Genomic DNA, 23056 nt, shown 5'->3' with positions numbered 1-23056 from the left:
TGCTATACTGATTTATTGCTTCTAGAAGTTTTTGGTGGAATCTTTGGGGTCTTCTTTATATATTATCATGTCATCTGCAAATAATTTCCCTGATAAACATCAATGCCAAAATCCCTAATAAAATCTTAGCTAAGTAAATCTAACAACATATCGAAAAAACCTGTACACCCCAATCACGTGGGATTCATCCCAGGGATGCAAGGATAGGATAGGGTGATTTGACATACACAAATCAATTAAGATAACATAACACATTAATAAAAGATCAAGAAAGAGAAGGAAGGAAGGAAATTATCCTTTGTAATTTTAGGTCATTTATATATATATATATACTCCACTATTATCTTAATGAAACCAAATCAATTTAACTGTTTATATCAAGATTGTAATTAACAAGGGCTGGAGAGATAGCATGGAGGTGGCGCATTTGCCTTGCATGCAGAAGGACAGTGGTTCAAATCCCTGCATCTCGTATGGTCCCCCGAGCCTGCCAGGAGCAATTTCTGAGCATAAAGCCAGGAGTAACTCCTGAGCACTGCTGGGTATAACTCAAAAACCAAAACAAAAAAAAATTATAATTAACCGATATTGAAAAATTTAAATGAAATGCAGATTTTATAGAAGTAAATTTGTATCCTATTAATAACCTTAGTCCTACACTGAGTACTATAAGGTTATAATAAGGTAATTTCCATTAGTTGAACAATTAAATAGTTAATGCAACAATTTAATACAACTCATGAGATTCTTTTCATAATTAATTTTGCTGAGCAAGTATTGCCTCCCTAAATAAAACATCATAAAATAGAGCAGATTTGATCTATCCTTTTTAGTCTTCCAAATTAACAAAATTATTTTTTGCTTTGATAACATGAAATTTATCTCTTTATTTCCCCCCTCTAGTTGAGAAGTTCTCTCATGATTCTTGCCCAAAACAGAAAGTTTTTTCAACGCAGATTTCTTATTATGCACAAAGATGTCCCTGCCTATCTGTGGAGAAAGGTGCTCACCCTCCTCGGAAGGACCAAAATGGAAGAGACCAAAGTGACTGGGAATCATGTAAGCTGAGGAATATGGGTTTAGTGAACATGTACAATATGATTATTTATTGTAAAATTTTACTTCTAGTTATTAAACTGTGATTGGGATTATATCTCAATTTTTTCCAGCATGGAATTTTTGATATTCTTACTATATATTTCAATTTGCCTCCATTAACTCATTATCTTCTTATTATCTTCTTATAGTAACTCTTTAGATTGGAAAGATAAATTATGTTTTTTCCCCTCTCTAACCACAAATCTTATACAAATTCAATTCCCTTTCAAATTTAATTAGAATTTAATCAGCTGCTACAGACAATGACCTGGATTGGACAAACTAGTTTGCCTGGAGCCTAGAATTGGTCTTATGTCAGGAAACTTCAGGGGTAGGGTCTCCTTGTATTTAGGCCAAGGTTTTTCCTTTCTATGTCCCCCGTATTTCAGTGGGCCTATGCAAACGATACTAATTGCCACTCTAACACTGTTTTTACAGTGCTCCTTTGACTCTAAACCTTTAAGAACCACTAGTAAAAATATCTGGAACTGCACTTTTGTTTTTGTTTAGTTTCAATTTCCATTCTTGAATATGTCTGTTGGTGTTTTTTGCTATTTGTTCCATTAAGTCTTGAGTGGCTGTGAGATTCTAAAACTATTTTTATTTCCTCTGGGTGATTATATAAAATTGTGCATACTAATTTATTACAGTTATTATATCACTTGTACATTATCCCTTTTCTTTTATGATCCAATTTATTAAATCTTTCTCAATAAAAAATAATTTAATCATCTACCTTTTGTACCTGATACTGACAAACTGTACCAAAACATGGAGCTTTAGGTACAGTGCTTGACTATAATTATATAAATCAAATAAATTCTGAAGTAATTTATATATAATCAATATAATTATTTTATTGAGCTTCATAGTTTATTATATACTTTCTCCCAAAATAAATTTCTTAGTTAAGAATTGTTTAATTGGGGCCGGAGAGATAGCATGGAGGTAAAGCGTTTGCCTTTCATGCAGAAGGTCATCGGTTCGAATCCCGGAGTCCCATGTGGTCCCCCGTGCCTGCCAGGAGCAATTTCTGAGCATGGAGCCAGGAGTAACCCCTGAGCACTGCCGGGTGTGACCCAAAAACCACAAAAAAAAAAAAAAAAAAGAATTGTTTAATTATATATACATATTTGTGTGCAAACTTGTGTATGAGCTCACTAATAAGGAATGGATATATCTTCCTGCTATGTGACATTGCAAATAAAGCATTGATGGTCATTGATGCATGTGATATCATGAATGATTGAATTGCAATGTAAGGAAGGATTCAGACCCAGAACTCAGCTCTCCTGGTTTCAGAGCTCAGGTAAAATTTCCTAAATTTTCTTAAAGAAAAATAAAAAGCTGCCATATTAAGTTCATATTAAGAAATTTTTTGAGGAAAGAAAATAATTAAGTTATTTAATACATTTACTAATTTCATATTCTTTTCAGAATTACTTCCTAGATGAATTTGAAGATCTTTTAGATGAACTTTTGTTGAAAATCAATGGTTTATCAGATTGTTTAGAATTTTCTCTTTTACAACAACAGACTGAATATATGGGGGAAGCCAGTATAGAAGATAATTCTTTGGTGAGTGTTTCTACTAATAAAATAAATAAATAAACAAACAAATAAAGCAAATAAAAAATCAAAAATTTTAAATTAATTTTCTTCATGCAAAAACAATTTTACTCTTAAATTATGTTGACATATACAGAATGATCTGTCTCATAGTAAAGAAACAACTTATTCTAAAAGGCAGCAGAAACTAAAAATTCATAAGTGGGAATAGTATGGGGAGGGTGAACTCTGAGACTATGGTGGAGGGAAAAGGACACTCTGGTAGAGGGTGTGATGATTAAATTATTTATATAGGAATCTCTACCATTAACAGTATTGTAAATCAGGGTGCCTAAAATAAACATTTTAATTTAAATAAATAAATAGAATAATTTTGACATAGTTACTGTTCCAAAGCATGAGACCTATATCTTTATATCTTTATAGGTGTAATATCTTTAAAGGTAGATGTTGCTTATAGTAAGATAAAGTGATTTAAATATACAGATCAGGTAGAAAAACCCACAATACAAGTGTGACAATGGGGAAACAACGCAGGCCAGCATCAGACATAGAGAATGAAGATGACAATTCTGAGGACCAGATAATGACTGAACAACTAATCAACCTCTCAGATAAGGACTTTAGACTAGCAATATGGAAGGTGCTCAACAGACTCCAAAAAACCATGGATCGAGTTGAACAGAACACTAATAAGAACCAAGAAAATATGAAGGCAGAAATGACAAAACTCCAAACTGAAATAACATGTCAACTAACAGGACTGAAAAAGTCAGTAAACGAAGTGAATGACAAAATGGATAAGCTCTGGGACAAGGTATCAGAAGCTGAGAATAGACTTGGTGCTGTGGAAGATGAGATACATAACAATTCCATACAGCAGGAGAGATTGGACAAAAAACTTAAAGCAAATGAGCAGACAATGGAAAAATTAGTCAAAGAATGGGAACAGACGAAAATAGAAGTCTATGATAAGATCAACAGAAACAACTTAAGAATCATTGGAGTCCCAGAGACCCAGGAAGAAAATTTCCAGGAAGAATCAATGGTCAAGAACATCATTAAAGAGAAACTTCCAGAGCTAAAGAATATATGTGATCAAATCCTGCATGCCCGAAGAGTACCAACCAAAAGAGACCCCAGAAAAACCACCCCAAGACACATCCTAGTCACAATGACAAATCCCACAGATAGAGACAGAATTCTGAAAACAGCAAGATCAAAAGGGGAAATCATGTTCAAGCAAGCTTCCCTGAGATTTACAGCAGACCTGTCACCAGAAACGCTCAATGCCAGAAAGCAGTGGTGGGATATTGTGACAAGACTGAATGAAATGAATGCTTCACCCAGAATACTATACCCAGCAAAACTCACTTTCCGGTTTGATGGAAGAATACATGGTTTCACAGACAAAAAACAGCTCAGAAACTTCACAGACACAAAACCAGTCTTAAGAGAAAAACTGAAAGACCTAATCTAAGACAAGACTACCCAAGAGACACACCAAATTTTGAAATAAAGATGGCGTTAAATCCCAGGACAATTCTTTCTCTCAACGTCAATGGACTAAATGCACCAGTTAACAGACACAGAGTGGCTAAATGGATCAAAAAACTCAATCCAACCTTCTGCTGCCTACAAGAAACGCACCTGAATAGTCAGAACAAACATAGACTCAAAATAAAAGGCTGGAGAAAAGTTATCCAAGCAAACAACACCCATAAAAAAGCTGGAGTGGCCATACTAATATCAGATAATGCAAACTTTATACTCAGGAAGGTTGTAAGGGACAAAGACGGACATTTTATATTAATCAAGGGGTACATAGAGCAGGAAGAATTCACTCTCCTAAACATATATGCACCGAATGAGGGGCCAGCAAAATATTTAATACAACTGTTGACAAATCTGAAAAATAATATCAACAACAACATAATAATTGTGGGGGACCTTAACACGGCTTTGTCAACACTGGACAGGTCAACCAGACTGAAACCCAACAAGAATATACTAGACCTGAGGAGAGAAATGGAAGAAAGAGGCCTAGTGGATATATATAGGACACTCCATCCCCAGAAACCTGGATACACATTCTTCTCCAATGTACATGGGACATTCTCCAGGATAGACTACATGCTGGCACATAAAACATACCTCCATAAGATCAAGAGGATAGAAATTTTGCAGACTACCTTCGCTGACCACAAGGCTCTGAAATTATTAGTGAACTCCAAAGGGACTCAGAAGAAACACTTTAACACCTGGAAGTTAAACAGCCTCATGCTCAATAACCAGTGGGTCCGAGATGAAATCAAGGAGGAAATCAAAAGGTTCCTGGAAACAAATGACAATAAAGACACAAACTCTCAGAACTTATGGGACACAGCAAAAGCAGTACTGAGAGGAAAATTTATAGCTTTGCAAGCACACATCAGGAAGGAAGAAGGAGCTTACCTGAGTAGCTTAATGACACAGCTAATAGAACTAGAAAATGCTCAACAAAAGGACCCAAGAATAGGAAGACAGAAGGAAATAACAAAGCTGAGAGCAGAAATCAACGAAGTGGAAACTCAAAAAACAATCCGAAAGATCAACGAAAGCAGAAGTTGGTTCTTTGAAAAAATAAACAAGATTGATAGACCACTGGCAAACCTAACAAAGAAAGAGAGAGAGAGAAACTTGATAACTCGTATCAGGAATGAAAAAGGAGAGATCACTACTGATATGACAGAGATTCAAAGGGTAATCAGAAACTACTTTGAAAAACTCTACGCCACTAAAAATGAGAACCTGGAAGAAATGGATAAATTCTTGGACTCTTATAATCTTCCACGGTTGAAGGAAGAGGATGTAGCATATCTAAACACCCCCATCACCATTGATGAAATTAAAACAGTAATCAAATGTCTGCCGAAAAACAAAAGCCCAGGTCCAGATGGATTCACTAATGAATTCTATCAAACTTTCCAAGAGGAACTACTGCCAATCTTGGCAAGACTCTTTCATGAAATTGAACAAACAGAAACACTTCCAAATAGCTTTTATGAAGCCAACATCACCTTGATACCTAAACCAGACAGAGACGCTACCAAAAAAGAAAATTACAGACCAATATCACTGATGAATGCAGATGCAAAGATCCTCAACAAAATCCTGGCAAATAGGATTCAATGCCTCGTTAAGAAGATCATCCACTACGATCAAGTAGGTTTCATCCCAGGAATGCAAGGCTGGTTTAACATCCGTAAATCTATCAACATAATACACAACATCAATAACAAGAAAAATAAAAACCACATGATCATATCAATAGATGCAGAGAAAGCATTTGATAAGGTCCAACACCCATTCTTGATCAAAACTCTCAGCAAGATGGGAATGGAGGGAACCTTTCTCAATATAGTGAAGGCCATCTACCACAAGCCAGTGGCAAATATTATCCTCAATGGAGAAAAACTGAAAGCCTTCCCTCTAAATTCTGGCACAAGACAAGGCTGTCCTCTCTCACCACTCCTATTCAACATAGCATTGGAAGTACTTGCTATAGCGATTAGGCAAGAAAAGGATATCAAGGGAATCCAGATAGGAAAGGAAGAAGTCAAGCTCTCACTGTTTGCAGATGACATGATACTCTACTTAGAAAACCCTAAAGACTCTATCAAAAAGCTTCTAGAAACAATAGACTCATATAGCAAGGTGGCAGGCTACAAAATTAACACACAATAATCAATGGCCTTTCTATATACCAATAGTAATAAGGATGAAATGGACATTAAGAAAACAACCCCATTCACAATAGTACCACACAAACTCAAATATCTTGGAATCAACTTGACTAAATATGTGAAGGACCTATACAAAGAAAACTATAAAACTCTGCTCCAAGAAATAAGAGAGGACACACGGAAATGGAAACACATACCCTGCTCATGGATTGGCAGGATTAACATCATCAAAATGTCAATACTCCCCAAGGCATTATACAGATTTAATGCCATCCCTCTAAAGATACCCATGACATTCTTCAAAGAAGTGGATCAGACACTTTTGAAATTCATTTGGAACAATAAACACCCTCGAATAGCTAAAGCAATCATTGGGAAAAAGAATATGGGAGGAATTACTTTTCCCAACTTTAAACTGTACTACAAAGCAACAGTTATCAAAACAGCATGGTATTGGAATAAGGATAGGTCCTCAGATCAGTGGAATAGGCTTGAATACTCAGAAAATGTTCCCCAGAGATACAACCATCTAATTTTTGATAAAGGAGCAGGAAATCCTAAATGGAGCAGGGAAAGCCTCTTCAACAAGTGGTGTTGGCACAATTGGATAGCCACTTGCAAAAAATTAAACTTAGACCCCCAGCTAACATCATGTACAAAGGTAAAATCCAAATGGATTAAAGACCTCGATATCAGCCCCAAAACCATAAGATATATAGAACAGCACATAGGCAAAACACTACAGGACATTACAGGCATCTTCAAGGAGGAAACTGCACTCTCCAAGCAAGTGAAAGCAGAGATTAACAGATGGGAATATATTAAGCTGAGAAGCTTCTGCACCTCAAAGGAAATAGTGCCCAGGATACAAGAGCCACCCACTGAGTGGGAGAAACTATTCACCCAATACCCATCAGATAAGGGGCTAATCTCCAAAATATACAAGGCACTGACAGAACTTTACAAGAAAAAAACATCTAACCCCATCAAAAAATGGGGAGAAGAAATGAACAGACACTTTGACAAAGAAGAAATACGCATGGCCAAAAGACACATGAAAAAATGTTCCACATCACTAATCATCAGGGAGATGCAAATCAAAACAACGATGAGATACCACCTCACACCCCAGAGAATGGCACACATCACAAAGAATGAGAATAAACAGTGTTGGCGGGGATGTGGAGAGAAAGGAACTCTTATCCACTGCTGGTGGGAATGCTGTCTAGTTCAACCTTTATGGAAAGCGATATGGAGATTCCTCCAAAAACTGGAAATCGAGCTCCCATATGATCCAGCTATACCACTCCTAGGAATATACCCTAGGAACACAAAAATACAATACAAAAACCCCTTCCTTACACCTATAATCATTGCAGCTCTATTTACCATAGCAAGACTCTGGAAACAACCAAGATGCCCTTCAACAGACGAATGGCTAAAGAAACTGTGGTACATATACACAATGGAATATTATGCAGCTGTCAGGAGAGATGAAGTCATGAAATTTTCCTATACATGGATGTACATGGAATCTATTATGCTGAGTGAAATAAGTCAGAGAGAGAGAGAGAAAAACGCAGAATGGTCTCACTCATCTATGGGTTTTAAGAAAAATGAAAGACACCCTTGTAATAATAATTTTCAGACACAAAAGAGAAAAGAGCTGGAAGTTCCAGCTCACCTCAGGAAGCTCACCACAAAGAGTGATGAGTTTAGTTAGAGAAATAACTACATTTTGAACTGTCCTAATATTGAGAATGTATGAGGGAAATGTAGAGCCTGTTTAGGGTACAGGCGGGGGTTGGGGGGGGAGGAGGGAGATTTGGGACTTGGGTGATGGGAATGTTGCACTGGTGATGGGTGGTGTTCCTTTTATGACTGAAACCCAAACACAATCATGTATGTAATCAAGGTGTTTAAATAAAAAAAAAATTAAAAAAAAAAAGAAAAAAAGAAAAAAAATACATCTCATTCTATCAAAAAATGTGGAGAAGAAATGAAAAAAAAATATACAGATCAACTTAACATTTCAAAATAAAAAATATTTTTATAACATGACTTCCAGAATATAATGGATTAAAATAACTAATGCCGTATATCTATAATCAGTAAAGATACTGAGAAACAAATTTAAATAACTTCCCAGAAATTAGGTAGTACTTGTGAGCCAAAATATGAGTATTAATCTTAGAAATGTACAAAGCACAGTGAAATTAAGCCAAAAGAGGAGAACATGCTGCCAGTTCCAAGAGCACAAAATCTCCAATTGCTTTATTTTTGAGGCACGATTGCAAATATGATAAGTAGATGAAGTGGAGCAAATTGTTTTGGAAAGATTTGTCAGCTATTTATAAAAAATGAATCAGACTCAAGTTGCACACCTTCCAAAATAATTATTTCAAAATGGATTAAAGACCTTGATATAAGACCTAAATCCATAGATTATATTAAAGAAAACATACATAGAACTCCACTATATTGAGGCATTTTCAATGACTCGATACCATCCAACCTAGCAAACAGAAAAATTGAATGAGCCTATATTAGGAAACACCTATAGTAAAAACATGAATAGGACTAGAATAAGAAACTCTACAGAGTAGGAGAAAATATTTTCTTATCACCTTCTCATCTATTTGACAAAGATTAATATTCAAGATATATGAAGTAATTATAAAACTTAACAAAGATTGATTTTTATTGCTATTTTTAATTATAAAATATAAATTTTGCTTTAAAAATCTTAGCAAGAACAAAAGAGTGAGAGGGAGAGGGATAGAAATAGAATTATCGGGGCCGGCGCGGTGGCACTAGAGGTAAGGTGTCTGCCTTGCCAGCGCTAGCCTAGGATGGATCGCGGTTCAATCCCCCGGTGTCCCATATGGTCCCCCAAGCCAGGAGCTCCTTCTGAGCGCACAGCCAGGTGTAACCCCTAAGCATCATCGGATGTGGCCCAAAAACCAAAAAAAAAAAAGAAAAGAAAAGAAAAAGAAAAAAAGAAAAAAGAAATAGAATGATCACAACTCATTTGTGGGGCATTTTTTTTAAGAAAGATAAAATAGTAATAATATTCAGAGACAATAAAGACAGGAGGACCAGTCCATGTTAGGAAGCATAAATAGCTGGTGGATTTGGGGGATAGAGAGAAAAGAAACCAGGAAGCATAAGTAGCAATTAGATCAGAGAAGGGACCACTATGACAATAATAGAAATGATATCTCTGAGTCTCTCTCTTTTTCATCCTTTTTGTCTTTTAGACACTGTTGTTTGCAATATAGTTATTTAAGGGATACATGCATCACTTTACCTCCTTTCAGCACACAGTTCTTATCCAGTATGATCATTTCCAACTATCATCTTCATAGCAGACCATTCACAGCCCTAACTGCACTCCCCTGCTCTTTGTACCAAGCTTTGTACCACAGACAAGTCCTCTTGGCCCTCATGTCCAGTGTGTTGGGTATTATAACCATATTTTTAAATCTATATCCCATATCCTGAGAATACTTCTTATATCCATCCAAGAATAAGAAAATTTAATGACTTCATTTTTCCTAACAGCTGCATAGTATTCCCTTGTGTAGTTGAGCCACAGTTTCTTTATCCACTCATGTGCTCTCCGACACTTGGGTTGTTTCCAGTCTATTGTTAATAATGCTGTAATGACCATAGGAATGTAGATGCATTTTCTGTACTGCGTTTTTAGACCTTTAGGGTATATTCCCAGGAGTGGTATTACTGGGTCACATAGGAGCTCAATTTCTAGTTTTTGGAGCAATGTCTATATTGTTTTCCAAAAAGACTGGACCGGTCTGCATTCCCACAGGCAGCAAATGAGAGTCCTTTCTCCCTGCTTACGTGCCAGCACTGGTTGTTCCTGTTCTCTGTGATGTGTGCCAACTTCTGTGGTGTGAGATAATATCTCATTGTTGTTTTAATTAGTGATAGGGAGAATTTTTTTCATGTGCCTTTTGGCCATCTGTATTTCTTCTTTGAGAAAGTTTCTGTTTATCTCTTCTCCATTTTTTGGATGGAGTTACATTATTTTCCTGTTAAGCTCTGTACCTTAAATATCTTGGATATTAACCCCATATTAATGGGCATTTGGTATAAAGTTTCTCCTATTCCATTGTAGTCTTTGTATCCTAGTGACCTTTTCCTTTGAGGAGCAGAAGCTTCTTAGTTTAATATCATCCCATTTGCTTATCTTTGCTTTCACTTGCTGTCAGTGGTGCTTTATTTTTGAAGAGGCCTTTAACTTCAATGTCATGGAGAGTTATGCCTACATTTTCCTCTCTGTACCTCAAGGTTTCAGGTCTGAAATAGAGATCTTTAATATATTTTTATTTGACATTGTGCAAAGCTTTTTTTTTTTAAAGGTGGTTCAATTAAAACTTTTTATTAAAAAAATACTGTTTCCAGTAGGGATGCTCTCTGTTTCATTTATTCATTGCTCTTGAACTATAAAATGGCACAGTATCTTTAGGAAAGTTTGCCTTTTCTTCTTTTTCTTTTGTAACACACCAAGGCATGCTCAGGTTTACTCTTGGATTTTACTCCTAGCCAAGCTTGGAGACCATTAGGAATCAGACCAGAGTTCTGCTGTGAACAATTTCTGAAATATCTCTCTGGCTCTGTCTATTCTTATAAAATTAAACTTGTAATTAAACTTATAATCCAGAAATGATTACTTGGCCTTAAATGATGGAAACCCAATTCTGCCAACAACAAAGTAGGTTTATTTAAAATCAATCAAAATAGGAAGAGTGGAAAACATCTGTCTTATGGCAACATGCATTTCTCCAAATCAAAATTCTATGATTCTGTATATCACCTTATTTTGTTGGGTTAGAGAATCAACAGTTGCTTGTTAAAGATACAAGGCAAATTTTTTATTTATTTTTAATTATCTTTATTTAAACACCGTAATTACAAATATAATTGTAGTTGTATGATTACAGTCATGTAAAGAACACCCCCCTTCACCAGTACAGGACTCCCACCACCAATTTCCCAGATCTACCTACTCCCCACCCCACTCACACCTGTACTTGAGACAGGTTTTCTACTTCCCTTATTCATTCACATTGTTATGATAGTTTTCAGTGTAGTTATTTCTCTAACTGCACTTATCACTCTATGTGATGACATGAGCTTCATGTCATTAGCTGCACCTACATGGGAAGATGGGGGGAAGTAAGGGTTGGGACTGAGGCAGTAAAATATTAGAAATGAGCTTTGTAGGGCAGTATCAAGGTCACAATACAAGATGGGTATTATGGATATATAGAATATATGCATACAATACTATCAATATGAAAACAAGGAGAAAAAATTTCCACTGACTGTCCCAACATAAACCAGTGCTAGAACGGCCTGCCCTCCTCCCAGAGCGCATTCCATTGCAAGGAAAATTTTTTAATTATGCATACACAGGTATTCTTTTATACTTTTCACCTTGAATAAAAATGAACTTTAGTACTTTATTTTTTTTCAAAATGCTTTTGATTACCCAAGAGAAATGGGGGTTTCTGTTCACACAAAACTTGTGCATGAATGGTCCTAGAAACTAAGTAAATACTTGCAATGGAAGCTTCATCAATATCATTCACTGATTGTTTAAAAAAAAAACTCTGATATTATCCCACCATGGAATACTAGGTATCAGTAATGAGGATAGACTATAAGTACAGGCGACAAACTGGGTGAGTCTCCAGAGAATGATGCTGAGTGAAAATTGCTCTGATCAAAACATTATAAGCTTTTAATTCTTTATCTAGAACATTTTAAAGAGAACAAAAATGTCTTTCTAATTTGTTATCATTGCCATTAATCTAACATTGTCCCCAACGGAAAATAAAATTTAAAAATAAGGTTATATTACTATAGCTTGAAAAATTAAAATATAGAAATAATGCTATCACATTAGTTTAAAATTCAATCATTTTTTTCTTGCAGACAAGGAAGTGATTCAAATCAAATATATGTTCCAAGAAGGACTTCTTCCTGACACCTTTCTTCAGTCTAATACCATGGTTTATCCTTCTCCTCAATGATCTTTGATGGGAGAAAGTCATAAAGCATGAAGATATCTTAGGCCTTCATTGAGTGGACATCTTGAGCTGGGTGATTGTCTCCTAAAGAACCTAATTCTGTCTTGCATCCCACACAAACTGTTTTTATTTCCTTTTGCTCCAAGATCATGATAAGATTGAAAGAAGCTCTGTGCTATTAGAGGCTATATGAATGTAAAGTCATCCTTAGATATTAAGAATTCTAGTTTATTTGGGATCAGAGTCATTTGTTTAGGACAGTAACCAAATATATCTAGAGGGGAGAAATAAAAAACTAAAGGAAAAATCAGAGAATATATCCAAGTTGCTTGGAAACTCTACCCAAAAGCAGGAAGGACCCTTCTCGATGCATGGCTTAACTAGCTTTCCCCTAAAGAAACAGCACATTTCATAGACCAGGAAAATAGTATTGAGGTTACATGTGTTGCATGCACCGAACACAAGTTCAATTCATGGTACTCACACAACCCCCATATCATCTCTAGTATATCACTGGAGGCTCCCAAGCATGACTAAGTATGGCCCTGTTGAGCAGTACCATGTCTTCAGCCCTAAATTTAAACAGGATATACAGATGGCCAAAAATTACTAGGTGTGGTCCTTGTATCCCCTGATCACTGTTTGGGAGGTCTCCCCCATAACAAAAACATATTTAAGTATATTTCAGACATGAAAAGCTTACTGCTTTTGAAAAGCATAATCCAGACTAAAATTTACAAATAAAATTGAATATTACTATTCACTGAATGATTTCATATTGTTTTAGGGGGGCATAAGAGGCAGTGCTAGGAGTCACTACTGGCCATGTTCAGGGAACCGTATGTGATGCTCTGATGGGGATCAAACAAAGGTCAGTCACATGCAAAAGACATTGGGGCTGGAGAGATAGCACAGCGGCGTTTGCCTTGCAAGCAGCCGACCCAGGGCCTAAGGTGGTTGGTTCGAATCCTGGCGTCCCATATGGTCCCCTATGCCTGCCAGGAGCTATTTCTGAGCAGACAGCCAGGAGTAACCCCTGAGCATTGCCGGGTGTGGCCCAAAAAACAAAATAAATAAATAAATAAAATTTTAAAAATAGACATATACCGTATTTTCCGGCATATAAGATGACTTTTGAAACAAAAAAAAGTCAACCGAAAATCTGGGGTCGTCTTATACGCCGAATATATCCCGAAAAATGTTTCAATATGCCGCTAAACGGAAATTGTCTGAATATTGCCACAAAACGAATTTTCCAACTCGATCCTGCACCAATCACTGCCAGGCTGCTTGGACCGCCTCTCTAACTCAGCCAATCCAAGCAGGCTTTTGATGCATGCAAATTAGACAATGTTCTAGACCCGAATCTACACTGTCAAAAGCCTGCTCAGATTGGCCAGAGTCAGAGAGGAAGTCTATTACAGTAAAATCTTTGAACCTTTGCTTGTTGTGATTGGCTCACTGTGGTACATACAGTTGCAGCACAGGAACGTTCTGTCTGATGCAGCAAATATAGGCCTAAACCTCTGTTTTAACTGCAAAATAAGGGGGTTGTCTTATACGCCCGGTCATCTTATATGCCGGCAAATATGGTATTTATCTCAGGTACTTTAGTTTTTACCTATCATAAAATGTATAGTCTTATTTTATCAATAAAATTCTGGCAAATAAAATTCAATGCCTTATCAAGAAGATCATTCACTATGATCAAGTAGGTTTCATCCCAGGAATAAAAGGATGGTTTAACATCCATAAATCTATCAACATAATATAGAACATCAATAACAAGAAAAATAAAAATCACATGATCATATCAATAGATGCAGAGAAAGCATTCGATAAAGTTCAACACCCATTCTTGATAAGATGGGAATGAAAGGAACCTTTCTCAATCTAGTCAAGGCCATTTATCACAAGCCAATGGCAAATATTATCCTCAATGGAGAGAAACTGAAAGCCTTCTATCTAAACTCTGGTACAAGACAAGGTTGCCCCCTCTCACCACTCCTATTTATTGTAGTACTGGAAGTACTTGCTATAGCGATTAGGCAAGAAAAAGATATCAAGGAAATACAGATAGGAAAGGAAGAAGTCAAGCTCTCACTGTTCGCAGATGACATGATACTATACTTAGAAAACCCTAAATATTCTATCAAAAAATTTTAGAAATAATAGATGCATATAGCAACATAGCAGGCTATAAAATTAACACACAGAAATCAATGGCCTTTTCATATACAAATAATGATAGGGAAGAAATGGATATTAAGAAAACAACCCCATTCATATTAGTCTCACATAAACTCAAATACCTTAGAGTCTATTTGACTAAGGATGTGAAGGACTTATACAAAGAAAACTATAAAACCCTGCTACAAGAAATAAGAGAAGACACACGGAAATGGAAATCCATACCTTGCTCTTGGATTGGCAGGATTAATATCATTAAAATGACAATACTCCCCAAAGCTTTGTACAAATTTAATGTGATCCCTTTAAAGACATCCATGACATTTTTTCAAAGAAGTGGATCAAACACTTCTGAAATTCATTTGGAACAATAAACAACAACGAATAGCTAATTCAATACTTGGGAAAAGGAATATGGGAGGTATTACTTACCCTAACTTTATTTTTTTAGTCCAAAAAAGCTTTATTGTGAAAACATGCTTAAAATTGATATGATTTTCACAACATAAAATATTAGTCTTTGATTAGTCTTTGATTTCTTTTTCCAAGCACTCAAAACCTCAAATCATTGCTTCCCAGAGATTTAAAATAATTCTTCAAATCGTCATCAGTAATTTCTTTTAGGTCAGCTGGTTTCCATTTTGGAATATGGTCTTTATCTATTAGCACTGCTCTCACCCCTTCATGAAAGTCATGGGCTGCCATACATGCTTGGCTCAGCCTATATTCCATAGTTAATACTTCTGGCAAGGTCTTTGCAGACCCCTATATAAGTTGCCTTAGTGTGATCTTTAGGGATGTTGGAGACATTTTATTAATTACCTTCAACTGCTCTAAGGCAAAAAGTGAGCCATCTTGTCTTAAATTTTCAATAACTTGTTCCACAGTATTGGCCAAAAAAACAACTGTTTATTTTGTCCGTGTGTTCTTCCAATATAAAAGATTTGTCTTAGTCAATCTTAGACTTTGTATGGTATGCTTCTAAGACACCTGCAATATTTTCTTTTGAAGGAGATTTTAGATTTACCAATTCTTCTTCTAACATACCAAGCTTTTCAAAATCTACAAAGTGTGTAGCAATTCCTGCTTTGAAGACATCTCTTCCTTTTAGTCTGTATCCTGTTAATGCAAGGAAATAACCAAGTTTTCCTTGAAGTCTTGGCAAGAAATAACCTCCACCCACATCAGGAAATAATCCTATTGCTGTTTCTGGCATGGCAAAAAGACATTTTTCAGTAGCAAACTGAACTGTCCATGAACTGAGAGACCAACTCCCCCACCCATAGTAATTCCATGAATATATGCAACATATGGTTTCTTGCAAGACTCAATTGCATTGTTCAGTGTATACTCTTCTCTGAAGAAATCTTGAGAAAACTTCTGACTGTTCTTTGCAGCTTCTGAGACAGCTCTTATGTCACCCCCAGCACAGAAAGCCTTTTCTCCGGTTCCTTTTATAATGATTAGTACTTACCCTAACTTTAAACTGTATTACAAAGCAAAAGTTATTAAAAGAGCATGGTATTTGGAATAAAGACAGACCCTCAGATCAGTGGCACAGGCTTGAGTACTCAGAAAATGTTCCCCAGATATACCATCACCTAATTTTTGATAAAGGTGCAAGAAATCCTAAATGGAGCAGGGAAGGCCTCTTCAATAAGTGGTGTTGGCACAACTGGCTAGCCACTTGTAAAAAAGCGAATTTAAACCTCCAGTTAACATCATGTACAAAGGTAAAATCCATAAAGTATATAGAACAACATGTAGGTCAAACACTCCATGACATTGAGACTAAAGGTATCTTTAAAGAGGAAACTGCACTCTCCAAACAAGTGAAACCAGAAATAAATAAATGGGACTATATTAAGCTGAGAATCTTCTGCACCTCAAAGGAAATAGTGCCCAGAATACAAGAGCCACTCACTGAGTGGGAGAAACTATTCACCCAATGCCCATCAGATAAGGGGTTAATATCCAAAATATACAAGGCACTGACAGAATAAGAAAAAAAACATCTAACCCCATCAAAAAAATGGGGAGAAGAAATGAACAGACACTTTGACAAAAAAATAAATACAAATGGCTAAAAGGCACATGAAAAAATACTCCACATCACTAATCATCAGGGAGATGCAAATCAAAACAGCTATGAGGTACCATCTCACACCACAGAGATTGGCACACATCAGGAAAAATGAGAACAAGCAGTGCTGGCAGGGATGTGGAGAGAAAGGAACTCTTATTCACTGCTGGTAGGAATGCTGTCTGATCCAACCTTTGTGGAAAGTGATATAGAGATTTCTCCAAAAGCTGGAAGTTGAGCTCCCATATGATCCAGCTATACCACTCCTAGGGATATATCCTAGGAACACAAAAATACAATACAAAAATTCCTTTCTAACACCTATATTCATAGCAGTGTTATTTACAATAGCCAGACTCTGGAAACAGCCTAGATGCCCCTCAATAGATGAATGGTTAAAGAAACTATAGTACATATACACAATGGAATATTATGCAGCCATCAGAAGAGATGAAGTCATGAAATTTTCCTATACATGGATGTATACGGAATCTATTATGCTGAATGAAATAAGTCAGAGGGAGAGAGATAAACACAGAATGGTCTCCCTCATCTATGGGTTTTGAGAAAAATGAAAAACATTCGTGTAATGATTCTCAGAGTCAAAATAGAGGAGGACTGGAGGGTCCAGCTCCTGACATGAAGCTATCACAGGGATCATTTAGTGCAGTCACAGAAACAATTACACTGAGAACTATCATAACAAAATGTGACTGAATGAGGGAAGTAGAAAGCCTGTCTAGAGTACAGGCCGGTGTGGAGTGGGGAGGAAGGATATTTGGGATATTGGTCATGGGAATGTTGCACTGGTGAAGGATTATATATATATATATAAAGATAAGGCCTCCCAATTCTTACCACAGGCTGTGTTCTTTACAATGATTGTATAGAAAGAGGAGGTACAGTAAATGCACCCCATATACACCTCAACACAGGCTCTTTGCCTGGTCTGTATTGTGAATTGAGGGACAAAAAAAATAATACATATACTTCTCTCAGGTACCTTAGTTTTTACCTATCATGGAATGTATGTTCCTACTATCCCTAATTTGGAGGGGTTTTAGGCATGCATATATGTTAAGTCTTGTCAAAATATTTCTCTATCAATGATCATGGTTCTTTTTCCTTTATTTTGTTGATATGGCATGTTATATTTATTTTGCATATTAAAACATTTTGTATACTTATCCATGTAACCTTAAAATGAGTTATATTTGCTAGGGTCCTATTTTTATATGATTCTATTTTGATATATGGTTGTATCTTGTTCAATAGGATTGAGAATATATGTCAGACATAGATAGAAATTCAAGAAAATTCTCAGCTCCATTAAAACTCTCAAACTTGTTGATGAGGACCTAAAATCAGCATTTATTGAATTGGCAACAGAAACAAAGCAAGCACTGATGAGTGAAATTTAACAACCACTAGACAAGAAATTCTACCAACACAAGAACTGACTAAGATGACAGATTCCATGCAAGTTGAATTAAAGGAACTAAAGAACACAATAACAAGACATAGTGACAGAATTACATATGTATAGAACTATATAACTTGAAGAAAAATTCAAGCAAGAATTGATAAGGAAGAGGCAAAAAAGAGAAACAAAAAAATGGAAGAGCATATAGGCAAATTAAAGGATAATAGCAAGAGGAATAGTCTCTGAATATTGGAATGTCAGAAGGAGAGGAAATGGGAAAAAAGGGAAAATAGTGATAAAAATTATAGTCAAAATGAGCTATGCCAGAAATTTTTTAAAATTATAACACTATAATTTACCAAGTTGTTCAATAATACAGTTGCTTTAGCATTACATTTAAAACCAGTCCCACCATGAGTGTGATTTTCCCTCCACTAGTTTAGGTTTAGTTTCTCAGTCCACTCACCACTCTAGCCTGCCCACTTGAAGGCACAATTTTACTTCATATTGTCTGCTGCAACACAAAGGCAGGTAGAATTATCACAACTTAGAACAGTAAGGGTCACAATGAAATAATTGTCTTGTCTCTTGATGTTGAATCTCTCAATGTTGTTAGTAAAGTCAGCATGAGATTGACCTGTAGTTGGTACGAGTTGAGGGGCCTTCTGTGTTAACTCTTTAGGTTCACTGAGCTTGGTGATCTTCTATGTAACTTTTCCCATCATATTTGCTGGGATTTTTCTGGGCTGACACTGTTATGAAATTTTAATATGTCCAGGATCTGGAGCAAACTTGGTGACTTTGATAAAGGTAAGTTGTAGAACTAAGTTGTTTCTTTTAGAGGGTGTGCCAGTGGGCTGCTGTGACTCTGGCTGAAAGGGAATCTATTCCCCCCATTCTGAGAAGTCCCAGTTTTCATCCTGGACCTAATACCTGGGAAGAGCTTCTTTTAGAGCTTAGTGGAGGAGCTCAGTCATTTTTATGCAGAGATCACAAGTATTTTTATTTGTATGTATGAGGCCATACCTGGTGGCACTCAGGGGTTACTCCTGGCTCTGCACTGAAAGATCACTCCTGGCAGGCTCAGGGGACCATATAGAATGCTGGGGATCAAACCCAGGTTGATCCCATACAAGACTGTGCTATCACTCCTGCCCCACAATTTTTTAAAAATATTTTTTATTTGACAAATGTGAATTACAAGTCCTTCACAGTTATATTTAAGGTACATAGTGACAGTGAATTAGGGCCACTCCCACCACCAGTGTTGTCCTCCCTCCACCCCTGTTCCCAGCATGCATCACATACTGGCCCCTCTGCCCACTGGACTGTCAGTGTAACAGGTCCCCTCTGTGTATAGCTTGTTGTAGATTATATTATCTTGATTCTGTTGTTGTTGACCTTGGGTTTGGTGATTAGGTCTGATCAATTTTTATTTCCACTCAATGTTCTTGCAATTGTTTGCTCCTGATACCATCCACATTTTCCCCCTTAATTTTTTGAGGCAAAACAAGATGATTCGAGTTCTGTGGTTCTGTTGGAGAAAAAAAAATTTAAAAAACTAAGAGGATCCCAATTTGAAGAAAAATAAAGAAAAAATAAAACAAACAATGACAAAAAACACAACAACTAACAAAAGGCAACAAAACAACAACATCAAGAGGAAGAAAATAAAGGAAATAAAGGAAGGAGGGTTGATGTGCTTGTGTAGCAAGGTTGTTGTTGTTCTGTTTTTTTTGGTTGGCTTTTTTTTTTGGCATAGACACAGTAAGTGTTGGGGAAATTAGAAAGGGAATTCCCTTAGCTTCGGAGATACAGAGCTTCTACACCAATTTTTAATAAAAATTTTCAGATAATGCATATATTTACTGGTTCTTCTATGAAATATCTATATAGTAGGTCTTCAATAAATCTCCATCAATCTGGGGCTGAAGAGATAGCATGGAGGTAAGGCATTTGCTTTTCATGCAGAAGGTCATCAGTTCGAATCCTGGCGTCCCGTATGGTCCCCCGTGCCTGCCAGGTGCAATTTCTGAGCATGGAGCCAGGAGTAACCCCTGAGCACTGCCTGGTGTGACCCAAAAACCACACACACACACACACACACACACACACACAAATCTCTGTCAATCATTCACTAAAGACACAAAGTCTATTCCAAATGCAATAATTTTTTCCAGAAATCCTCCTGGACTTCTGTGGTGGGTTTTAAAGAACATGAGTTTATTTTTCTTGAGAAGGTCTGTAGCTCAGTGGTGGTCTTCAACCACCATCTCACAAATCAGTGCTGGTCCACAGGGAGAGAAGGCTTGAAAACTACCTTTGTTATGACTACTGGTTCAAAGACTAGTATGTAGGACATGAGCTTGTTTAAGAAGGTTGAAGAACACTGCTGCAGGTCACTTTTAGGGTCTCAGTCCAGTAAAAACTTTAAACTCAAGACTCTCACAAGGTAGCAATGTTGATCAACTATAAACCGTCCTCCAACCAGGTAAGAAATTCGATAGTGTTAGGATTATTTTTCTTTCTACTACTTTTCTTTACTTTTCAATTGATCAATGTTTTGGGGGAGTTCCATCTCAGTCAGCACATGTCCTCTTCTTGGAAACCCATTTATTGCTTTGGGTGAAATAACCCAGTTTAATATCTCTCTCTTTGGGATTCACAGTATCCCTAGAGAAAGCACTATCCAATTCAGATGACCTGCTCAGTCAGGCTGAGTCCTTGGACTTGGGCCAGCCTAACTGAGGGGCCGACTAGGGGTAGGGGGGCATTGCTGAGGTGCCAGACACAAATGCCAAAGGCTTTCTTAGCTACCTTTGCTATATTAGGCAGGAGAAGTATCACAGAGGGATAGCACAGGCTGCATCTCACTCCTCCCCACCCCAGTGCTGCCCCAACCTCAGTGTCTTCTCATGGAGGATCCAATCACACAGGGTTGTCACAAAGAAGCATATGGCACAGTGAGGAGTAGGGGTGATATTGAAAGTACATGCAGTCTTACAAATCAACATTCCCTGGGTAAGAGGTAGAGACTCGAACAAGGATATCAGTTAGACTGAGGTCATGAGGAGAGAATCAGGACTTCTGGATCAGAGTGAATGGATAATACTTGTCTTTGCATGCCAGGTTCCAGGGTGAAACACAGGACGAATCGCCATAGGGCTTCTTTTACATTTAAGACTTGGCTTCAGGGAGAGATTTTAAATTTGGAAGTCCCAGTTCTCCTCTCAACCTGAAGTTGTCATTCAAAGACATCATTCACAACCAAGAGAAACTTTAACAGATGTCCATCCCTCCATTTTCACTTTCTGCAAGTTTCTCCGTCTTAAATGGTAGCCATTCTTGGATGCTACAACACCATAAATCTGTCCAACCATCAATCTCTGCTTATACTTACCAGGATAAAGCCAGCTTCAAAAGACAATTCAAGGGTTCAACCCACCACATGATTCAGCAGTTAGCTCAGGCCATACAGTGTCTGCAGTTTTGAAGTTGTCAGAGAAAGAGTGACAGGCCCTGGCCCAGGGTATAAGGCCCATGGGGTGAGGGGAGAGCTGCCTGCTGACTTGAAAAAGGGCTTGGAAAAAAGCCAGACCTGAAACCCCCAAAACTGAAGTGTGAGAGCCCTTAAATGTTTTCCTGTAGTCCTTAAAGTCCCCCTCCCAACTATTTTTGGGAAAAAGAAGGAAACTGCATATGACATTTACTATCTCCTTCTTGAGAGCAACACTCCCCTTGAAATTTTAGAAAACCTTGAGTTTGGTTCCCAGTTTTAATTTTGCAGATGATAAGACAGAGTCCTAGAGACGTCAGTGTGGCAGGGGAGGCTCTGCCTGGAGTGGAGAGTTGAGGGCCTACTCAAGGTCTCTAAGTCTTTGTCCAGTGACAAAGACGATTCTCACTATTCCCACCTATTCCCACTCAGGGCATCCACAAAGGATGGCAGGCCTTGCTCAAGGGTAACTGTGGTCATGGCTCAGAGTATGTAAAGTCTGTCCTTTGACTACCACAGCCTAGAGAGGAGTGACACCAATGATACCAGGTGGTGCCCTACAACAGAAATAATCCAGAGAGGGGGAGTAGTGGATGTGTACTTGGGGGTTCTTGTCTGGCTTTCCTTGGTTAGGAGACTGGTTCTCCCAGTAATCATTGACTTTCCTCCTAGAAGATACAGTGTCTTCTTTGCCACTGGGGGATGCACATGGAGTGTGTTGGGGGAGAGACAGAGAGACAGAGACAGACACAGAGAGAGACAGAGAGCTAGAGAGGCATCCCTTTTGGTTTTACCCTTAATCTCTGGCTTTTTATGAGAAAAAAACTTTATTGTATTGGGATGTTATGTTACTGGGCTAACCAAGGGGAGTGTATGTTATTTCATACTCATCCCCAAGGATTAGGGGTACAGTGTGGTCGACAGAGAGAACCCAGAACAGGGGACCTGGCAAGATTGACTGAAATCCCTGAGTCCTATATACAGATGTATACTTCTTGAGATCCTGGGAGACTAGATGAGGGAATGGGGGTATTAAAACCTTCTGGAAGCACTCCCAGGAGCTCTATCACTCTCCTGGAAAAAAAAAAATGTTCTTACACTTCCCTCAGCCTCCAATCTCCAACAAATTTTGTGTCGGGTTTTTCTCTGCAGTTTAGTGCGACTCTAGACCTTCTTTCTTGCCTCCCAAACCAGTGAACTTTGTCCTTAGGCATCTTGTTCAGTCGATGGAAACACTCAGAGAGCTATGTACCAAAAAGAGAATATGTGGGGATAAAAAGAACAGGGAAAAGAGGACATGCAAAGAAGAAAAAGGACATCTTGACAGTTCTCTGGAGGCAGCAATAAGTAGGAAAAAGATTTGGTGACTCAGTGCTAGCTGAGTGGGGGTGAATGGGTCCCCCAGGGGAATCCATT

At 37.4% G+C, this 23056-nt stretch overlaps 1 protein-coding gene, 1 non-coding gene and 1 pseudogene across 2 annotated transcripts in view; 2 read left to right on the top strand and 1 right to left on the bottom strand.

The window, feature by feature from the left end:
* The window catches only part of PKD1L1 (polycystin 1 like 1, transient receptor potential channel interacting), a 113586-nt gene extending 110487 nt beyond the window's left edge, over positions 1-3099 (top strand). The window contains 3 exon segments of the mRNA XM_049777515.1: positions 904-1059; positions 2536-2676; positions 3094-3099. Of these exon segments, the coding sequence (XP_049633472.1) occupies positions 904-1059; positions 2536-2676; positions 3094-3099 (303 nt within the window).
* Positions 3100-15076: 11977 nt separating this feature from the next.
* Positions 15077-21305, bottom strand: LOC126014184 (3-hydroxyisobutyryl-CoA hydrolase, mitochondrial-like; annotated as a pseudogene).
* Positions 17563-17695, top strand: LOC126014783 (small nucleolar RNA SNORA51). The gene has a single exon (XR_007497778.1). It is a non-coding gene; the product is annotated as a small nucleolar RNA SNORA51 (small nucleolar RNA).
* Positions 21306-23056: the final 1751 nt, after the last annotated feature.

The sequence above is a fragment of the Suncus etruscus genome, chromosome 7 (genome assembly GCF_024139225.1).
Source record: "Suncus etruscus isolate mSunEtr1 chromosome 7, mSunEtr1.pri.cur, whole genome shotgun sequence".
NCBI lineage: Eukaryota > Metazoa > Chordata > Mammalia > Eulipotyphla > Soricidae > Suncus > Suncus etruscus.
The sequence above is the reverse complement of the archived record's forward strand: the minus strand, read 5'-3'. Positions and strand labels throughout refer to the sequence as shown.